Source organism: Sabethes cyaneus, chromosome 1, assembly GCF_943734655.1.
Source record: "Sabethes cyaneus chromosome 1, idSabCyanKW18_F2, whole genome shotgun sequence".
In the NCBI taxonomy this organism is placed as follows: Eukaryota; Metazoa; Arthropoda; class Insecta; order Diptera; family Culicidae; genus Sabethes; species Sabethes cyaneus.
Window position 1 is genome coordinate 98,281,706 of NC_071353.1, and position 18,879 is coordinate 98,300,584.

The 18,879-nt window shown below is 38.6% G+C and overlaps 1 protein-coding gene across 2 annotated transcripts in view; it reads right to left on the reverse strand.

Moving 5' to 3' along the window:
• Nucleotides 1–224: 224 nt before the first annotated feature.
• LOC128738734 (protein singed) overlaps nt 225–18,879 on the reverse strand; it is a 74,346-nt gene continuing 55,691 nt past the window's right edge. For both annotated transcript variants that reach the window (XM_053834081.1, XM_053834089.1), the window contains exons 3-7: nt 15,821–16,077; nt 15,572–15,735; nt 15,065–15,416; nt 14,649–15,003; nt 225–1,195 (exon numbers count right to left, since the gene is read on the reverse strand). In XM_053834081.1, coding sequence (XP_053690056.1) covers nt 990–1,195; nt 14,649–15,003; nt 15,065–15,416; nt 15,572–15,735; nt 15,821–16,077 — 1,334 coding nt within the window. In that variant the 3' untranslated portion in view covers nt 225–989. The remainder of the gene's footprint in view (nt 1,196–14,648; nt 15,004–15,064; nt 15,417–15,571; nt 15,736–15,820; nt 16,078–18,879) is intronic.

Genomic DNA, 18,879 nt, shown 5'->3' on the forward strand with positions numbered 1-18,879 from the left:
ACACAAATTGTTATAACACAAGGTCCGTCGATAAACACACTTTGATCACTATAAATAAATATTTTACATACACCGGCTAACAAAATTTTCAGTTTTGTTTGTTAAATTTGTTCAGTTATTGAAATAAAAACTAGATAAATACTTTACATTGTTACTGTTTTTTCGTGACTTTATTGTTGGAATTTTCTGGTAGTTGGCGGTATTCCTGTTTTATTTTTAGTATGTTGTTCATAAGTCATATTTTGGCAGTATTTGGTTCTATTCAACACGATCGACTCTTTGCTGTGGAAATGATAAATTAAAAGCGGTGTATCAACTTGCTGGTAGTCTGGGCATTTCCAATGTATTTCATGTCTAAAAAGCATTTTATTTTCTGCACTTTTAGTGTATTTCATGCGCTTTGATCGTGCTATCCGTCAACGTCAAATTTGTTGGTGGCGAATACAGTCTCAAAACAACGTTAATATTTTTTTCATTCATACCAAAAAGGACAAGACAGCGTAGGAAAAGTGTATGTTTAAATAATCGTTTACTAGTCATATTTAATGTTACGATAGTTGCGTTTATCATGTATTGATCACTAAGTACTATAACTAGTTTAGCTTTTGATGTATGTTGTTGATGTATATTGCAATAAATGTACGCATGTATCGTATTAGGATTATTTTGAATGACAAAGTTCACTCAAAATGAAGTCTTAACGTTACAGAATGCGCTTAATTTTTTGTTTCACATGTGTTCTATTAGAGTTTTTAATATAATATCTGTAATCAGGACTATAAAATTAATTTACAAATAAAATTTTGTTTTTAGCGAAAGAATGAAAGAAATTGATTGCTTTGTGCAGTGATTGACTTGCAGTTTTTTCTTCCTTCAAGGAAGCTGTTCTGACGCTTTTTTTAATAGTGAAGAAGAGTAACCTAACATGCTAAAATTTCGAGTGCGAGTATACTCGAACGGATAAGATGCAACGCATTGGACCAAATTGTTTAGTATTCCCACTGAGTTGCAGTTTCGTAGCCAGTGTCCACCAGCTTGAAAGTACCATTCTTAGTTGCTCCAAGGTACCGACCGTCATTCGATCGTAGGCAAATGCGTGTGGGTTCCCGTAGTTCAATATAAAATCCATCAATCGGTGTATCTGAATCTGCTGCTATTCCTTCACCATCGATCCTCCAGTATTTTCCATTTTGACCTGCAGAGCAAAAAAAAACATTGATTACTTTATGCTATTCATACCCGAATAATAGTTTATTTGATAAACAATAGATCAATGAAGCGCTCATAATAGATTTTTTTTAACATAGCTTACAGATGACTTGGAAAAAACACTTGAACTGTTGTTGTCATTCATGCATCCATGCATGTGTGGTGTTTACACTCAAGTACTTTTTTACACGGTTTGTTTTTTCGATTATTAAGAACGGGGCAAATCAGGGCCCATTCATTTATTTTTCAATACATTTGAGAGAAGCCCGACATTCGTCACGTAGTTTATAAATGGTCCCTCAGTTGCACCGTTCTTGAGTAATCGAAAAAACAAACCGTGTAAAAAAGACTTAAGTGTACGTCGATTTAGAGCTTGAATGCATGAATAATAACAAAAACTTAAGCCATTCGATAACAGATGACTTTGGCATGGGTCCCGATGGCACCTATTAACAATGCCAAAGGCACTCTTACAGTTAAATAAACTGATCGGCCTGGTATACAAGAAGAGGTGGTTCCCGACGAAGAGTGGAGATTCAAATATGGAAGGCTTTATTTCTCTCGCATTATGAGAATTCCTCGATTGATAACAGATATTAAAATGGCCTGGAGACAAAAAAGTGAAGTTGACACGGTGAGAGATTTGTTAAAATAAGGTAAAAGTGCATTGAATATTTCATGCTTTGTTGGAATTTCCGGAAAGAACATAAATGCACAAATGGCTGAGAAACTAAAAGCAAAATCTGGCACTTAGTCACTATGTTTACAGAAATCTATACCTATAAAAATGGATTTCTGTCTGCCCGTATGTTCCTTATAGAATCGAAAACTGAACCGATCGGCGTGAAAATTTGTATATAGGGGTTTTTGGTGCCAAGGAAGGTTCTTATGTTGGTTAGAAATCCCTCCCCCCACTAAGGGGAGGGGGGGGGCTCGCATACAAATCTATATGACCTATAAAAATGGATTTTTGTCTGTCTGCCCGATGTTCCTTATAGAATCGAAAACTACTGAACCGATCGGCGTGAAAATTTGCATATAGAGGTTTTTGGGGCCAGGGAAGGTTCTTATGAGGGTTAGAGACCCCTCCCCCCACTAAGAGGGGGGCTCCCATACAAATGAAACACAAATTTCTGCATAACTCGAGAACTAATCAAGCAAATGGAACCAAATTTGGTTTGGTTGGTTGGTTGGGATGGTTTGAGACCCCTCACCCCTGTGGTAGGGGGATAAGGACTCTCATACAAATAAAACAGAAATTTGTGCGTAACTCAAAAACTAATCGAACTCGAGAAATTTTAGACTCTTTCATAAAACATTAATCAATAACAAGACCACAAAAAACTATCAATGTCACGATGATTCAGCGCGAGACGGCCACAGGCCGCGAGTATTGCCGGCGACCTGCCGTCGGAACCGCCGGCCACTGCGAGGGGCAGCCCCCCGTAGAGATCACCTCTATCTAGGTTTATTTATTTTCCTAGATCTACTGACCTCTATTACTTTCCTTCAGTTGGGTCACTCCTGCGAAATGGTACTTTCTACGAAAAGATTTTCCGTGAAATGGTGCATCCCGCATAAGGTTTTTCGCGAAATGGTATTCTGCGAAACTCTATATTCCGCTTTATGGTCAACCGAGGATTGGTGTTCCGCAAAATGACATTCGGCGAAATGGTTTATAATGATGACGAATATTTAAATGCTATCCGCTTTATTTTATCAGGCTAAGCAATGGGGGTAGTTTTTTTCTACTTTACTGTGCGGAAAATTTGTATATTAAAACACCCATGAACTCCCCAGAAACTTGCAAAACTCGACTTGCAAAGGTCATCCGAGATTCACGATTTATGTACAACACAGTTTAATTTGTGGCAATACGATGTTTGTCGGGTCAGCTAGTGAAGAATAAAAGTAACAAACTCAAGTTCTTAGTGGCATCTAGGCCAGTTTTCATGTTTTATGTTGCTTCTGTAGCATGAAAATTAATAGAACTCTAATTGTTAACAGTTTGAATGATTTAAAATTAGTTCTAATTTCTAAGTTCTAATGAGCTTACGCAAAAAACAGGAAGAAACTCAATGTCATCGCTGTTGCTGTCATTAAAAAATTTTCGCGAATCATGTTTGATTCATAACTCCCAAAAGTTTTATTTCCATTCCCATCCTTGAATGTTCCCTGAATCAAAAGTCCTAAGCATATTGTTACTTTATCACATCGCAAATAGTTGTAACTGAATGTTAACTCCTGATGACTCTACTTCTACTCTTTCTTCGTTAGTGGTTTTAGAGTCAGAGAGGCTCGTGTTGTGTCAAGAACTCGTCTCTACTCTACACCGTCCTGGGATATTCGTCGCCAATTCGTTGAGGGTTCCGATACTTGCAAGTCAGTTAAGTTCGGGTTCCTATGTCTTATTTTAATGGAGTCATTGAAGAGAACAGATTCCGCTGCACCATTGCCCAGCATTCTCCCGTCACGGCTGGCTTACCGTAACCTTCGGACTTTCTGGAGTTGTACGATGGTATTCTTTTCAAGGCACGCCTGCTACTAGTCGTTCATGAACCTGCAGCTACGCCGCTCTCCACTTTTCGCATGTACTCCATCGACAACACCATTCGTTCGAATACGGCAAGTGCATGAATATCCTCCGTAAGCATGGTTAGGCAGGTGGAAGGAGCACTTCCAGACGCTGTTGAATCGTTAGATAAACACGAAGATCAGTAGGAACAGGATAAGAATTGTGAGCAATGGCCAAGCTCTGGAGCGAAAAAGGTAATCACTGAGCTGAAAAACGGGAAGGCTGCTGGGAAAGACAGTAGCCCGGCTGAACTTCTAAAACTGGGAAGCGAGCGAGCGGCTGTATGAAGCAATCGACCAGATCATTGTCATAATCTGGGAAGAAGAACAACATAGGAAATACCAGATGGTTTATTCCTGTCATCCTACACAAGGAAAGCAAAGCCATGGGTATGATAAACGTCCCTAAGAACTAGACCCTTCCTTATCGACTGGCTTCGCAACCGGTAATTAGAGTACAGGAAACTTACGGCGCTAATGCAAAGATCCTATTGACTCTATAGCGCCACTGTCCAGTCGAGATTCGAACATACGACGACTGACTTGTTAGATCAGCATCGTATCCCGGAGCTAACTAAGCATCCTATACCTCTGAGCCAATTTTTTAAAAAATTGTTCGACGAATTTTCGAGCTACGCCCTTTGGAAGATTTAAAGGTCAGATTGTAAGTAAGTAAATAAAAATGACACTTCCGCAATGAACGTAAATTGCAACCTGTATTGAATTTTTATGCCACGTATGCCCTTTGGCGACCGTTTTAGGAGTGTTGCACTGTATTGAGACTAACTGGAAATATTCTGGATAAGGTTGCCGCTGGGGGAAATGGCCAGTATCGAACATGAACAAAAATTTATCATACGACACCTCAAATTACGCTAGAATTTAAAAGCCAGACGTTGCTTACATCTGGACAAGTTCCGGGGACCCCCGGCAAGTGGCCAGTTTCGCAGATGACGAAAAACTTATCATGCGTAGCCTTAAATCACACTAGAATCCAAAAGCTAGATCAATGGAAGCCTAATTTGCTATCTAGGGCCACGTTGGTCATATCTGGACATGTTTGGGGGACTCCGGGAGCCCCTGGGAAATGACTAATTTCGAACATGAACAAAAACTCACTATACGACACCTTAAATCACAATAAAACTCCATGTATGATCCATGTAAACCAAATTAAGTACCCAGAAGCACAATGACCAATTCCGAACATGATTTTCAAAAATAGAGTAAGGAGGGGTAAAAGTGCGATGAGGGTAAAAGTGCGATTCAATGAATAAATTGTTTACTCAATTCGTTGATTTTAGACTATTTACGTGTTAGCAACAAAATCTTGATTTAGGATGCCGCTTTTTTGGCATGAGCTATTTTAGGGTGACCCTTAAATTAACCAAGATCTAGAAATTATGTTCATAACGAAATAAGATAGAGCATGACTCACTTCAGCAATTTTATAGCTTGAAGTATTTTGAATAATATTGCAGAAGACGGAATCCCTCTATCTCAAACCGTTTCCATATTAGCGCGTTTTTCACCACACAATTTTTTCCACCTAATTTGGCTTTCTGGAGCATAGTGCATTGGCATGGATGAGTACTTTGACAGATTTGGCGGGGTAGTACTTTGACAGTTTAAATCTATCGTAAACGTTTGTTGTTTTCGAAGCATAGTTGCTGAGTTATGGTTAAATGTTATTTTAGAACGGTTTTGATGTAATGTTTCGTTATAGTTACACAAGAGCGACTTCATCTGCTAGGATCCGAAGTTATGGATCTCTTCGAATTATGGTCGGTTCCGTTAGAGAGTGTTTGTAATCAACTGAAAAGCTCTCCCACATATGTGAATGCACTGAAGGCTGAGTTTCCGGAAGTGTTTCGCAGTGAGTTAGGAGTATGTGTGAAGACGGAAGTCCAATTGGTGCTTGAAGACGGAAAGTCACCTGTATTTCGCCCAAAACGTCGAGTTACATACGCCATGTATCGGGCAGTTGACGACGAGCTAGATCATCTAGAACTGTTGTCTGTTGATTATTCACAGTGGGCCGCTCCAATAGTTGTTGTCCGTAAAGCAAACGGTTCAATACGTATTTGCGGAGATTATTCCACGGATCTGAATAATGCGCTGCAACCCAATCAGTACCCTCTCCCCTTGCCGCAGGATATCTTTGCGAATCTGGCAAACAACACAGTTTTCAGCCAACACGATTTGACAGATGCTTTCCTGCAGGTTATGGTGGATGAAAACTCTCCTAATCTGTTGGGGCGAAACAACCAACGGTTGAAAGCCCCATCAAATCTATACCTATAAAGAAGGATTTCTGTCTGTCTGTCTGTCTGTCTGTCTGTCTGTCTGTCCGTATGTTCCTTATAGAATCGAAAACTACTGAACCAATCGGCATGAAAATATGCATGTAGAGGTTTTTTGGGGCCAGGCAAGGTTTTAGTGATGGTTAGAAACCCCTCCCCCCACTAAGAGGGGGGGCTCCTATACTAATGAAACACAAATTTCTGCATAACTCGACAACTAATCAAGCAAATAGAACAAAATTTGGCATGTGGGTGTTTTCGGTGACAAGAATTTATTCTATGGTAAATTGAGACCCTTCCCCTCTTTATAAGGGGAATTATAACTTCTCTCCTCTTTAAAAGGGTAGGCTTCCATACAAATTTCCTCATAACTCGAGAACTAATCAAGCAAATGGAACCAAATTTGGCATGTGAAGGTTTTCGAGGGCAAGAATATTTTCTATAGTAAATTAGGACCCCTCCCCACTTTAAGAGGGGGGGCTCCTGTACCAAAGAAACACAATTTTCCTCATAACTCGAGAAGTAATTAAGCAAATGGAACCAAATTTGGCATGTGGGTGTTTTTGGAGACAAAAATTTTTTCTATGATGAATTGGGACCCCTCCCCGTTTTAGGAGGGGGGGATCCTATACACATGAAATACAAATTTCCTCATAACTGAAGAACTAATCAAGCAAATGGAACAAAATTTGGCATGTGAAAGTTTTCGAGGGCAAGAATATTTTCTATGGTGAATTAGGACCCCTCCCCACTTTAAGAGGGGGGGCTCCTATACAAACGAAATACAAATTTCCTCATAACTTGAGAACTAATCAAGCAAATGGAACCAAATTTGGCAAGTGGGTGTTTTTGGAGACAAATTCTTTTTCTATGATGAATTGGGACCCCTCCCCAGTTTAGAAAGGGGGGCTCCTATACAAACGAAATACAAATTTCCTCATAACTCGAGAAGTAATTAAGCAAATGGAACCAAATTTGGCATGTGGGTGTTTTTGGAGGCAAAAATATTTTCTATGGTGTATTAGGACCCCTCTCAACTTTAAGAGGGGGTGCTTCTACACAAATGAAATACAAATTTCCTCATAAATCGAGAACTAATCAAGCAAATGAAACCATATTTGGCATGTGGGTGTTTTTGGAGGCAACCATTTTTTCTATGATGAATTAGGACCCCTTACCTTTTTAAGAGGGGGGGCTCCCATACAAACGAAATACAAATTTCCTCATAACTCTAGAACTAATCAAGCAAATGGAACCAAATTTGGCATGTGGGAGATTTTGGAGTCTTGAATTTATTTTACGATAGTTAGAGACCTCTCACCCCTGAAATTTTTGCGAAACTCAAAAACTAATCAAACTCGAGAAATTCGAGACTCTTCCATAAAACATTAGTCAATACAAGACCACAAAAACTATCTATAGTAACACTAGATCATTCAGGACGAGACGGTCGCGAGTGTTGCCGGTGACCCGCCGTCGGAAGCGCCGCCCACTGGAGGGCTTGCAAAACTCGAGATTGTGACAAAGATCATCCGAGATTCATGATTTATGTACAACACAGGTTAATTTGTGGCGATACGAAGTTTGTCGGGTCAGCTAGTAGTAAATAAATAAATAAAATCTCGTAATCTGCTCACTATTAATACACACCGTGGCCTTTACCAATATAATCGTTTGCCAGCAGGTGTGAAGACTACACCCGGAGCTTTTCACACACTTAAAAAACTCAGCAAAATTTGCCGAGATTTGGACAGCCGAGCGTTCGGTGAAAATTTCAGTTTTGCAAATCGACGTTTACGGATCTTTACTAACGTTTGGCATCATAAAAAATTTTACCGAACGCTCGGCTGTCCAAATCTTAGCAAAATTTTGCTGACTTCGGCACTTTTTTTTAAGTGTGCAGCAAATCATCGATGCGATGCTGGCAGGCCTCACAAGCACATGTGGTTACCTCGACGACGTAGTTGTTGGTAGTGTTAAGGAGGATTATCATAGGAAAAATATTCGTGCTGTGCTGCATAGAATTAGAGTTCTCGGCTTTACGATTGGTGAAGAGAAGTGTTTCTTTGGCCAACCACAGATTCGATATTTGGGTCATTTGTTTGATCGCCATGGTCTAAGGCCCGACCATGCAAAAATCAAAGCCATCAGGAAGTTTTCAGTGCCAACAGACGTCAGTGGAGTACGATCGTTTTGGGGAGCGATAAACTATTATGGCCGTTTCGTCCCAAACATGCGCACGTTAAGGTTTCCACTAGATGAGTTGCTGGATGAAGGAGTTAAATTTAGGTTGACTGCCGAATGCCACCAAGCATTCGACCGATTTAAAGAAATTCTTGGCTCGAATCTATTACTCACACACGGATATGGCACTATGATCCGAGACGCGAGAGAGTCGTATCAGCAGACGCTTCATCTGTTGGGATAGGTGCAACCATCTGTCATAAATTCCCGGATGGCTCGATGAAGGTTGTGTAGCACGCGACACGCGCGCTGACGAAGGCAGAGCACGGTTATAGTCAGCCAGACAGAGAGGGGCTAGCAATCATTTTCGCCGTTACAGAATTTCACAAAATGATTTTCGGTTGTCGTTTTCGACTAGAGACCGACCATGCGCCCCTGGTTCGAATATACGGTTCAAGAAAAGGCATTCCGGTGTATACGGCAAACTGATTACAGCGTTGGGCGCTCACGTTACTCTTGTATGATTTTGTTCCATTGAGTTGATCGCCGCAATTCAAATTGTTTGCTTCTTGTGATCGGCGGTTTTCGGCGAAAATAAATTCAAATTCAAGTGCCAGTCTGTCCGTACGTTTCGAGCTACTTACTGGCTTTCACTCATCATCTGCGGACACTAAAAACGATGTATTTAACAAACCAGGCTGATTGCTGAAACGTTTCATATTAAGATTAGAGATGAGGATAACATCGTAAACAAACAAATTGACTCTGTAGCTTTCAAAACCGCCTACAACCCTGTGATACAAAAACTTGGGAGAGAGCAAAACAGAAGATAGTTTATGTATTATGTGTTTGTAAAGAGATAGAGTGTGTAGTGTTAAGACGCAAAATGTGTAAGTCTGAATTTAAATTTAATTTGTAATATGTGTAATTTGTTAAATACATCGTTTTTAGTGTCCGCAGATGATGAGTGAAAGCCAGTAAGTAGCTCGAAACGTACGGACAGACTGGCACTTGAATTTGAATTTATTTTCGCCGAAAACCGCCGATCACAAGAAGCAAACAACTTGTATGGTTTTTCGATCGAGCACGTCCCAACCGAAAAGTTTGGACATGTTGACGTTCTGTCACGGCTAATCAGCAACCATACCAAACCTGAAGAGGATTATATCATCGCAAGTATTACGTTAGAGGAGGATATGAAATGGATACAGATGGTGTAACAAATGTTTTACCGCTGAGCTTCTGAGTAGTGGAAGAAGATACCCAAGCAGACTCGCAACTTCGGTTGATTTATCGTTACCTTCTAAAGGTAGGCCGCAAAGTTCCGCGCTTATTGATCCCGATATAAAGCGGTATAGTTCTCGACGTGATTCAATTAGCATCGTAGGTGGATGTATTTTGTTCGGCGAGCGCCTTGTGATTCCAGAGCAACATCGGCAGCGCTGTTTGAAGCAGCTTCACCAAGGATATCCAGGTATCCAACGAATGAAAGCGATAGCCAGAAGCTATGTTTATTGGCCGTCGCTTGATGAAGAGATCGTTTCGTACAGCAAGGGCTGTAAGCATTGTTCGTCTGTATTGAAGTCCCCAGCATACTCAGCGCCGGTCTCTTGGGCAAAGCCAACCGGCCCGTGAAAACGTGGACTATGCGGATCCAATTGAAGGCGATTACTTTTTACTTGCCGTAGATGCCTTCACTAAGTGGCTTGAGGTGATTCGCACACGCCGTATAACATCAGCAGCAACGATCACAATATTGCGGAACATTTTTGCTCGTTTCGGCATGCCAGAAACGCTCGTTAGCGATAACGGGACACAATTCACAAGCGTCGAATTCCAGAATTTTTGCGCCAATAAATGGTATACAGCATATGACCACAGCCCCGTTTCCAGTCCTCAGTCCAACGGCCAGGTGGAGCGTTTTGTGGACACTTTCAAGTGGGCGGTGCACAAAATTGGCGAAGGGAGGAGTTGGAGTGACATTGATGAAGCCTTGGAGACATTTCTTTTAACATACCGTACCACATCGAATCGTCATGCCGAAAAGGTAATGTTAACAGTCGAGGTTATGTTTGGGCGCAACATCCGTACGAATTTGGACTTGTTACGTCCGCCGAAAACACCCTTCGTTCCACAGGGACACGTGGTTCAGTCCAAAAGGCGTTTCGATCCACATGAGCTAGTATATGCAAAGCTCTACAGTAAAAATAAGTGGCATTGGACTGGAGGCGTCGTTTGCGACCGTGTCGGCCAAGTTTAGGCCACTGTTTAGGTGGATGGGCACAGGCTGATAAGATCCCATGTGAACCAACTCCGTAGCAGAAGTGAACCAAAATGTAAAAACCCGATTTAATCCACCTAGTGGTGAAAGGAACCTTTGTTATACGGTCTTACTTGCTATTTGAGATAGAAATCGACACGTCTTTGGAAAATAATTCATTTATTGGTTGTAGTTGCGTAGTGCGTTGGTTTACATAATATTTTTGAAAATTGAATAAGTTTACAAAATTTGAACAAAATAGGAACACTTTTAAATTTTGATGAAAAAAGGATCATGAAATTGCTGAGTAAGGATAAGTAAGTTGTTATTAATCTGAGTAAGTGCAAATAAAAGTAAGTTGTAAGAGGAAATCTTATCCTTTAGCATATACATTGTCTAGTAAAGGTCTAGTTTATAGGTTTTTGAACTATGCATAGTTTCCTGTAATGCCATTCTATTTGAATCACATCAATAGAGTTTTCTTGAATAATTTTCATCAATTTTTATTAACTCACGCTGTTGTATTTTATACAACACGTGTAGGTTTTTCAACGCCATATTGTTACAAATCGTTACAAATAAAGTTACAAATCGTTGTTTAACTAACGTATATTCTTCAACAAACTTATTGTGAGCAAAATATCATAATTATTCAGTGCATTAATAATTTAAATTGTTGGGAAAATTTATGCAGCAAAACTATCAGCAAATGTAAAATGTTTGAAATGTATCCGTCTGCTGATAGTCGAGTAATTCGGAGTCAAAATTAGGGTATTCGTTATAATCAAAGTTCTACAGTTCCTAAACAAGCAAACATACAGGTATACTATTTTCAGAAAAGTTGTGTATTTTTACTATTTGTACAATTTTGTAGTACATGAAAAAGTCATGCAACAATTAGGGTATTGTCGCTATCGTCGGGCCACTGTTATGGTCGGGCCATCATGATTTAACAGTTTTAGTAACTCATGATATCTATGATACAACCATTGTAAAACTTCTTACTGTGATAGCTAACTTTTCACTATATTGTGAGTTTCAATCGTGTATTCAAAACACCCGTACTGAATTCGGTGACTAAATCATACAAAAAAAAGTTTTCCAGGCGCAATGAACTTTTCTTCAAGAAATGATTCATGAAATGCAATTATCGAGATAAATTTTGAAAATGTATGAAGTGTGTTGTGCTGCACACGAAGACTATAGAAATATCCCGTCCAGTAAGGTGTTTGGGAAGGCTAAGGTGAAATACTAGAAAAGTGCTATTTGTAAAGGTCGGGCCACTTGAGTTAGTCATGGTTGGGCCACCATAATTTTAAGCGCAGAAGCGCAATAATCGCTAGAGTCACGGAAAATGTGATGAAATAAAGCAAAATTAATACGATAAAAACCAAGATTTTTGTTGTTTTTTTTTTCATTGTTTTACACTTCGGAAAAGGCGATTGTAGCAATATTAATTTTGCATGATCGCCAAAATTTCGCAAAAATGCAATTAAAAATAGGGTATTTGTACCTATTTCAGCCGTTGTTCACGGAATTGATTCTTTTCATGTCTCTATATAGAATTTCAATACGTATGACTTATATTTTTTGCGGTTGCCCAACCTGTACAACATGGCCCGAGTATGACAACATTTTTTGTCTTCACGGAAATGCCTATAACTTTTTTATTTTTCAAGCAATCAATTCAAAACTTTCCGGAAATATACCTTATTCTTAAACCTTTGCAACGATGTATTTAGATTTCCAAAATTCCTATTGAAACGAAAGTTACAGGCGAATTCCAAAACGAGGCCCAACCACGACGACACTCCCCTACAAAAAGAGCAATGATAGAAAAACTGATTTTACAAATTCATATACAATAAATAAGATTTTTCTATCTTCGCTGCAGAGATAGAAGGTTACTGTCTTTAGCAAAATTTCCTGTAATAATATGCTCTATAGCTTTGCAGAACACATCAATGTGTTATATTGACACTGAAGAAAAATATTTTTTTTATTTCACTTTTAGGGGGTTTAATAAAAATTTAAATTCCACCAGACGATAGAGCTTCCAATTTCAAGAAACTCTTCCAAAGGTTCGATCAACCTAAAACCAAGTTTTTCCAGTCAAAACTCTAGTGCACACGTTTTTTTTGGTTTGGGGCTATTGTGCGCGCGAGTAACTGTGTTACAAAAGTTGGCGCGAGTGTTCGACGGTTAATATATTTTAATCGGTAAAACCAATTCTTATGAAATTTTGCATATATATTCGTAGTCTCAAAACCTCTCGTTTGATATTAAAATAATTGAAATTAGGTAAATTATCTTGGTTAAAATCATTATAAATTATTGTAAATTTTGGTGTGGTGTATACGGTTGCTCATAACTTTCAAATTAAAAGGCCAATCAAAAAACCATTCAGTAGTGATCTTTTAGGATATATTATCTTTCAAATGAGACTAATAGCGCATAAATCGGTTTGGCCATCTCTAAGAAACAGGCGATAATTATTACCTTGTCAAAACAGGTTTTTTAAGCATAACTTTTAAACTACTTGTTTGTTTTCAATTAAAAATTCCTGAACAATTTAGCTTTAATAAGGGCTTTCATTTGATACTAAGATCGTTGAAATCGGTCATGTAGTTTTGAAGAAACCCGTGTCACGTATTTTTCACATTTTTGCTTATAACTCTTAAACGAAACGTCGTGTCACGAACCAACTCAATAGTGATCTACTAGACAATAACACCTTTCAAACAAAACTAATAGCGAACCATTCGGTTCAGCCATCTTTGAGAAACAGGCGATAGAAAAAATCATTACATACATACACACACACACACACACACACACACACACACACACACACAGACATTGCTCAAATCGTCGAACCCTATCGATTGGTATATGTGACTTGGCCCTCCGGGCCTCGGATCAATTTCGTGTTTTTCGACCAATTTTTAAACCTTTGTTATAGTATAACAAAGGTAAAAAGGTATTTCACAACAACCACTGCCATTAGACATTCTGTTAGATTCGTGGGACCTCCCAAACACACCGATTTTTTTTTTTAATTTTTAATTTTTTTAATTATTTTGCACTGTTCTGCAATTGTTCTGCACGACCTGGAAACCAGAGTCGCATAACGTCAGCGTCTATGAACTTTTTGCCCAGCGATACATCATCATCGCCTGAGCAAGGTGCATCGCAGGCATCATCATCTACGTCAGTATCAACAGACTTCGAGTCTGCAGACAGCGAACCAGCAACACCTCAACAAGCAGCTCCACGCCGTTCTTCTAGAACCAGAAGGCCGCCTCAGTGGTTTGACCCCTATCATCTCTATTGAAGGAGGGGAATGTTGGGAACAACTGGAATAGCGGAGTGCCCCCATCGCATTCGCACGCCGCTGGGCTCTTAGGCGGCAGCATAGCTGTCATCTAGTGATGTCATCATGCGTTATATATTTATATATGAGGAGAAGTAATCATGTACTTTAGAAGTTGAATAGATTTTACCATGTTAACACGCGGTTTTACTCATTCGACTGATTGTCCGAAATTTCTATAAGTTTTATCTTGTATCCGCGTCCCGGTACCGCGTATCGTAATCGGCCATCCGCGCCGGGTCGTGGGATGCATCAATAACATTGTCGTATTGTATCGTAAATATCTCTAAAATGCTTCGTAAAATAGTTGAGTTAGGAAACTTAACCATTTTTCGTTACATGTTCATTTTTTGTATTTCTAAAGTGCACTTCAATATAATAAACATTAACGTAATTCTACGTAAAGATCAAACTTGTATTTGGTGCCATTAAAAATATAGGATCAGAAGCGACGAAATCGCTTAAGGTCTTCATTTCACCATCATTACTAAAATATTTTGAAATGTATTACGCAGCACTGAGAGGTGACCACCAAAGTTTTTTTTAATCGCTTCGTGTGAGACGGAAATGTCGTACTGTTTTAGAAGCTTTTCTGGCTCCAATAAGCAAATGGCGCATTTGAATTAAAGAACTCGCCGCTTTAACATGTTTGCAAATTTATAGTAAAAAAAAATCCGCATATTCATGAATCGAGCAACTTCTTATAACACGTAACAAAATAAGTATTGAATACAAAAATACTTACCCTTGAAGTAGACAACACCTTTTTGAGCCCGTTCGACCAAAATTGTTTCATAGACAGCCTTATTGCATTCCAATTTATTGCTACCCGGTGCACGGTAGCCCACGAAACCCTGCTCGCATTTTAGTACCAAAATCGGACGGTTAATAAGGTAGAAGTAGAACTTGGTAGTATCCTCAAAAACGTCAGCTGTAGCAAAAAGATGTCCGGAACGTTTAGTTGAGAGCAATTTTCCATTGTTAGCACGGAAAGACACTGATCCGTCGCCATGCCATTCCAGCTCGAACAACGCATCCGCAGAGCGACGATTTCCAGTAGCCTGAATGCCACCTCCCGTTGAGAGGCACCAATAGCGGTCCTGAAACAATGCAAGTACATACAGCAATTTGCCATTACACATCGCTAAACTTTCTTACTACCTGTGTAGTCCGCAAAGCCCAACGATGAGCAGACCAGTCATACTCTAGTTGGAATGTTTCGTTGTCTCCAATTTCGTCCTGATTAGCAGTTACGTCAACACCTTGCTTCACTGAAACATACTTATTGTTCAGTGCAGCAATGAACGATGCTTGGGGCAAAGAATCTTCTAAAGAAAACAATTCGTCTCGAGTAACTGTTTGTGATCGTGACTTCAAAACAGCTTTTGAGCCAATTGGTGACAAATATAGTCCATGACGATCACGCAACGCCAAATGACCACTATGATACTCAGCACTGAACAGACAATCGTCGGTACATTTGGTTTCTAGCTTACCGGTGGAGTTGAGGTATCTTTAGAAAAAGGAGAAAAATATAGTTTATAAATTATGATTAAATAAACTGACTAATAAGAGCTAGCAAATTTATATAAATAGCAATTTCTACATATTTCATAGTAACAGCAATGTACAGTGAACGTAACAAACACTGGACGATGGTTTACTTACTTATTGTTACAAGTATGTAATGCGTATCGACCCTCCTCATCAGCACGAAACTCCAAAGTAAAAAGCGTATCTTCACCCCACGGTATATTGGCATCAACGTGAATCTCATCTTGTGACTCGGACAAATGAGCGAAACGTTTACGTCCAACAGAGCGTAGATTCACCTGTCAAATTTGCAAGCATCGTACAGAAAGAAAGGTAACATAATTAGAAATTACACGCTGTGATTTCACTGGTACGTGGACCCACCTGTGGCCTGGCGGCAAGATGTACACTCCAAAATTCGCCTTTGCCTGGAGCTTTAGCTGTGCATGTAAGTTTCTCGGGTGTTCCACCAAGGAAATAACCACGCTGTTCATTTTTCAGCGCCCACCGTCCTGAGTTATCGTCGGCGATGCTTATCTGGAAGCGACTTCCTGCATCACGTTCCTCCGACTCGCACAATACATTGCCAAATGAATCCACTGACAAGTATCTGCCGAGATGTGATTTTAAATAAATAATACCTGCGCGAAAGGAAAAAATAAAATAGCTTTATATAATCACATATTTTTTTCATACAAAAATAAATTGCCTGTGTCACTATTCAGTTCAATTTTTCATTTTTGGTGAATTACAGTTGCAAAATGAAAGGAAAGCTAGCCGGTAGCAGCAATTAACAGCTTACTCAAAACTGATAAATTTATATCAGAGAATAGTTAACAAAATACTTTATCAGAATTGTCTATCCAGATTCGGTTTACATGTAATGAATTAGCTATTGTAGATTGTAAGTTCTCATATGTTTTGACAATAGTTGTTTTTTAACATTTAGTTAGACATGAAAATTAGTTACTGCTACTAATTCCATGAATTAACGATTGTGTAAGATTGATATTTAAATTTGTATCATCAATTAAGGCTTATACAAATTTGAGAAAAAGTTTATGTCACCCCCCCCCCTCCTTTGAAAATTTTCGAAATGTGAAGGGGCAAAAAAATAAAGTGTCATATTAGTCTGTTGCATTTTTTAGTGACAAGCGGATTTTTTCACAGTTCAATGAGTTTACATCTCTAAATTATCCAATATGTGCAAAGTTATAGTTATCTCGTTAGTCTCGATCAACTTTCTTTCACCAACTAAGCTTTCTGATACTGCTGCAAGTCACAGGCAACTAATGTGCTTAATATTTAAGTTCCCGACGTCGAAAATTGGGGTGCTTGCAATCAGACTTTCGGCTTGATGCCATTTTAATTTACCTAGTTTTACAAGAATTGGATGGAGGCAACAATCAATTAAACAATATATTAGTGAAATTTGGTACCGCTTTTGACGGAGATATTCCGATTTTTGATTTGCAGTGGGAATATTTTTTTCCCTCAAAGGTACTAGATAAGATAAAAATAGAAACACAATTTTTCGGGGTTTCGGGGCTCAAAATTGGTCGTTTTACTCCGTAATGTCCAAGCAACTACCCTAATTTTGGAGGTAGGGGACGTAAAACTCAACGATACAGTTTTTACCATTCATTGGATGCATGCAGCATGCAGGATGTCACTGAACTGTTCGAAACTTGAAATTTTCGAAACGGTGTGCATCCTTAATATACAAAGGAGAGGCCTGATATTCACTAAAAGGTTGACCAAGAAACGTGAATAGCTTCAGAGATTTGTTTTCTTAAAACATGTCGATAGCACAGCATAAGTGTTCCAAGTAATAAAGTGGCAGGGACCTAAACTGCCATTTTCACACTATGGTTAGATTACGATACTATGTCGTGGTTACCGAGTTCTGAACTAGTAAGTGACACGGATTTCGATTATTAAAAAAAGCAAGGTATCTAACGGAGTGACACGGAGGTTCAAAACAAAATGAAGGTCAAGTTATACGTTTGTGGCTCTCTAAGGTGATCCTGTGGCACTCCACTATTATCAAACTGCTTCATTTCTACCAGGATGCTTACTTTATGTGCTTGGGTCGAAAAATTTTGAAGTTTGAAAGGGTTGAACTAAAATTTATGTACTGTACAAAATATTTGTATTAAAATTTTAATAATATGGAAAAATAAACGCTGGTTTCTTCTCTTTTGTTTGGTTATTGAAGGTTTAATGTTATTATTTTGTTCTTGCCCCCCCCCCCCCCTCAAAAACATTTTGAGACCAGGACATAAACTTTTTTTCAAATTTGTATAAGCCTAATTAAATTGTATAGAACAGCAAAACAAAAACAACAATTTTTATTAGTGTTGTCGAAAAATATGAATATTAGTTGAAACCACAAGAAACTGAAATGTGCTCTAAAAATATACACGTTCTGATAACGTTCCCAAAGCCTAGTTTACCTACAGTTGATATTATAATATAACCTTTTCAGACTAAAGCAATTAAGCTTAGTCATGGGATTTTTTAACCTAAGTTTTATTCAGCAATAACTTTTTTGAGATTATTGCATATAACCGAAGCTGTCTGACTTTCGAGAGGAAGAGTCATTAAAACGTAGCATTCACAGCCAAAACACATTATTTTAAACTCAACATACGTGATTTGGTGAAAACAAATTCAACATTTTTGCAATGTTGCATTGTTTAAAAAGTCATAGTAAGTTCAAAAGTCAATGAAAAATATATATTATCACACTATTCGTACTTGCATTGGAAGTACTTTCGTGGAACATACGATCTGATCTGGGATACGATCTGACGGGAAACCTTATTAAGGAGTAATATACAGTTGAGAGACCCTAAAAGCCGATTTTTCTAGAGAAATTCGTTTCTCTAGATTGAAGTGAAATTTTGTATGTAGGTATATTTGTTACGGTAAGTTTCGACTGTTAATCTCCTGGAGCACTACTAAACGGTGTCTTGCAGTGAGCACGATATCTATGGACATCGGAAATCAAAACATCAAAAAGAAATCGGTAATATGATATAATATTATCAAAAGATTGAGCGAAGGGCCCGCATAGAAATGCATAACGAATATTAATGTAAAAACATTACGGTTACTATGAATTTTACTGTTTACAACACTTTATGCTGTAACTTCGCTGTACCGTTCTTGGAAAAATCTTCATATAATGTATTCATATTAATGTAAAAACTTTACGATTACAATGAATTTTACTGTTTACACACTTTATGCTGTAACTTTACTGTACTGTTCTTGAAAAAATTTTCATATAATTCGGCAACAATGCAAATTGTTTCGAAGCAGGAAATAATCTCTATCTAAGGTCCATGGACAAGGATTGCAATCCTTGACAGGTTGAGTTATTTGTACACACAAATTGTGTCTCTTCCTCCGTCTACTGTAGAAACCGACGAGCCAGA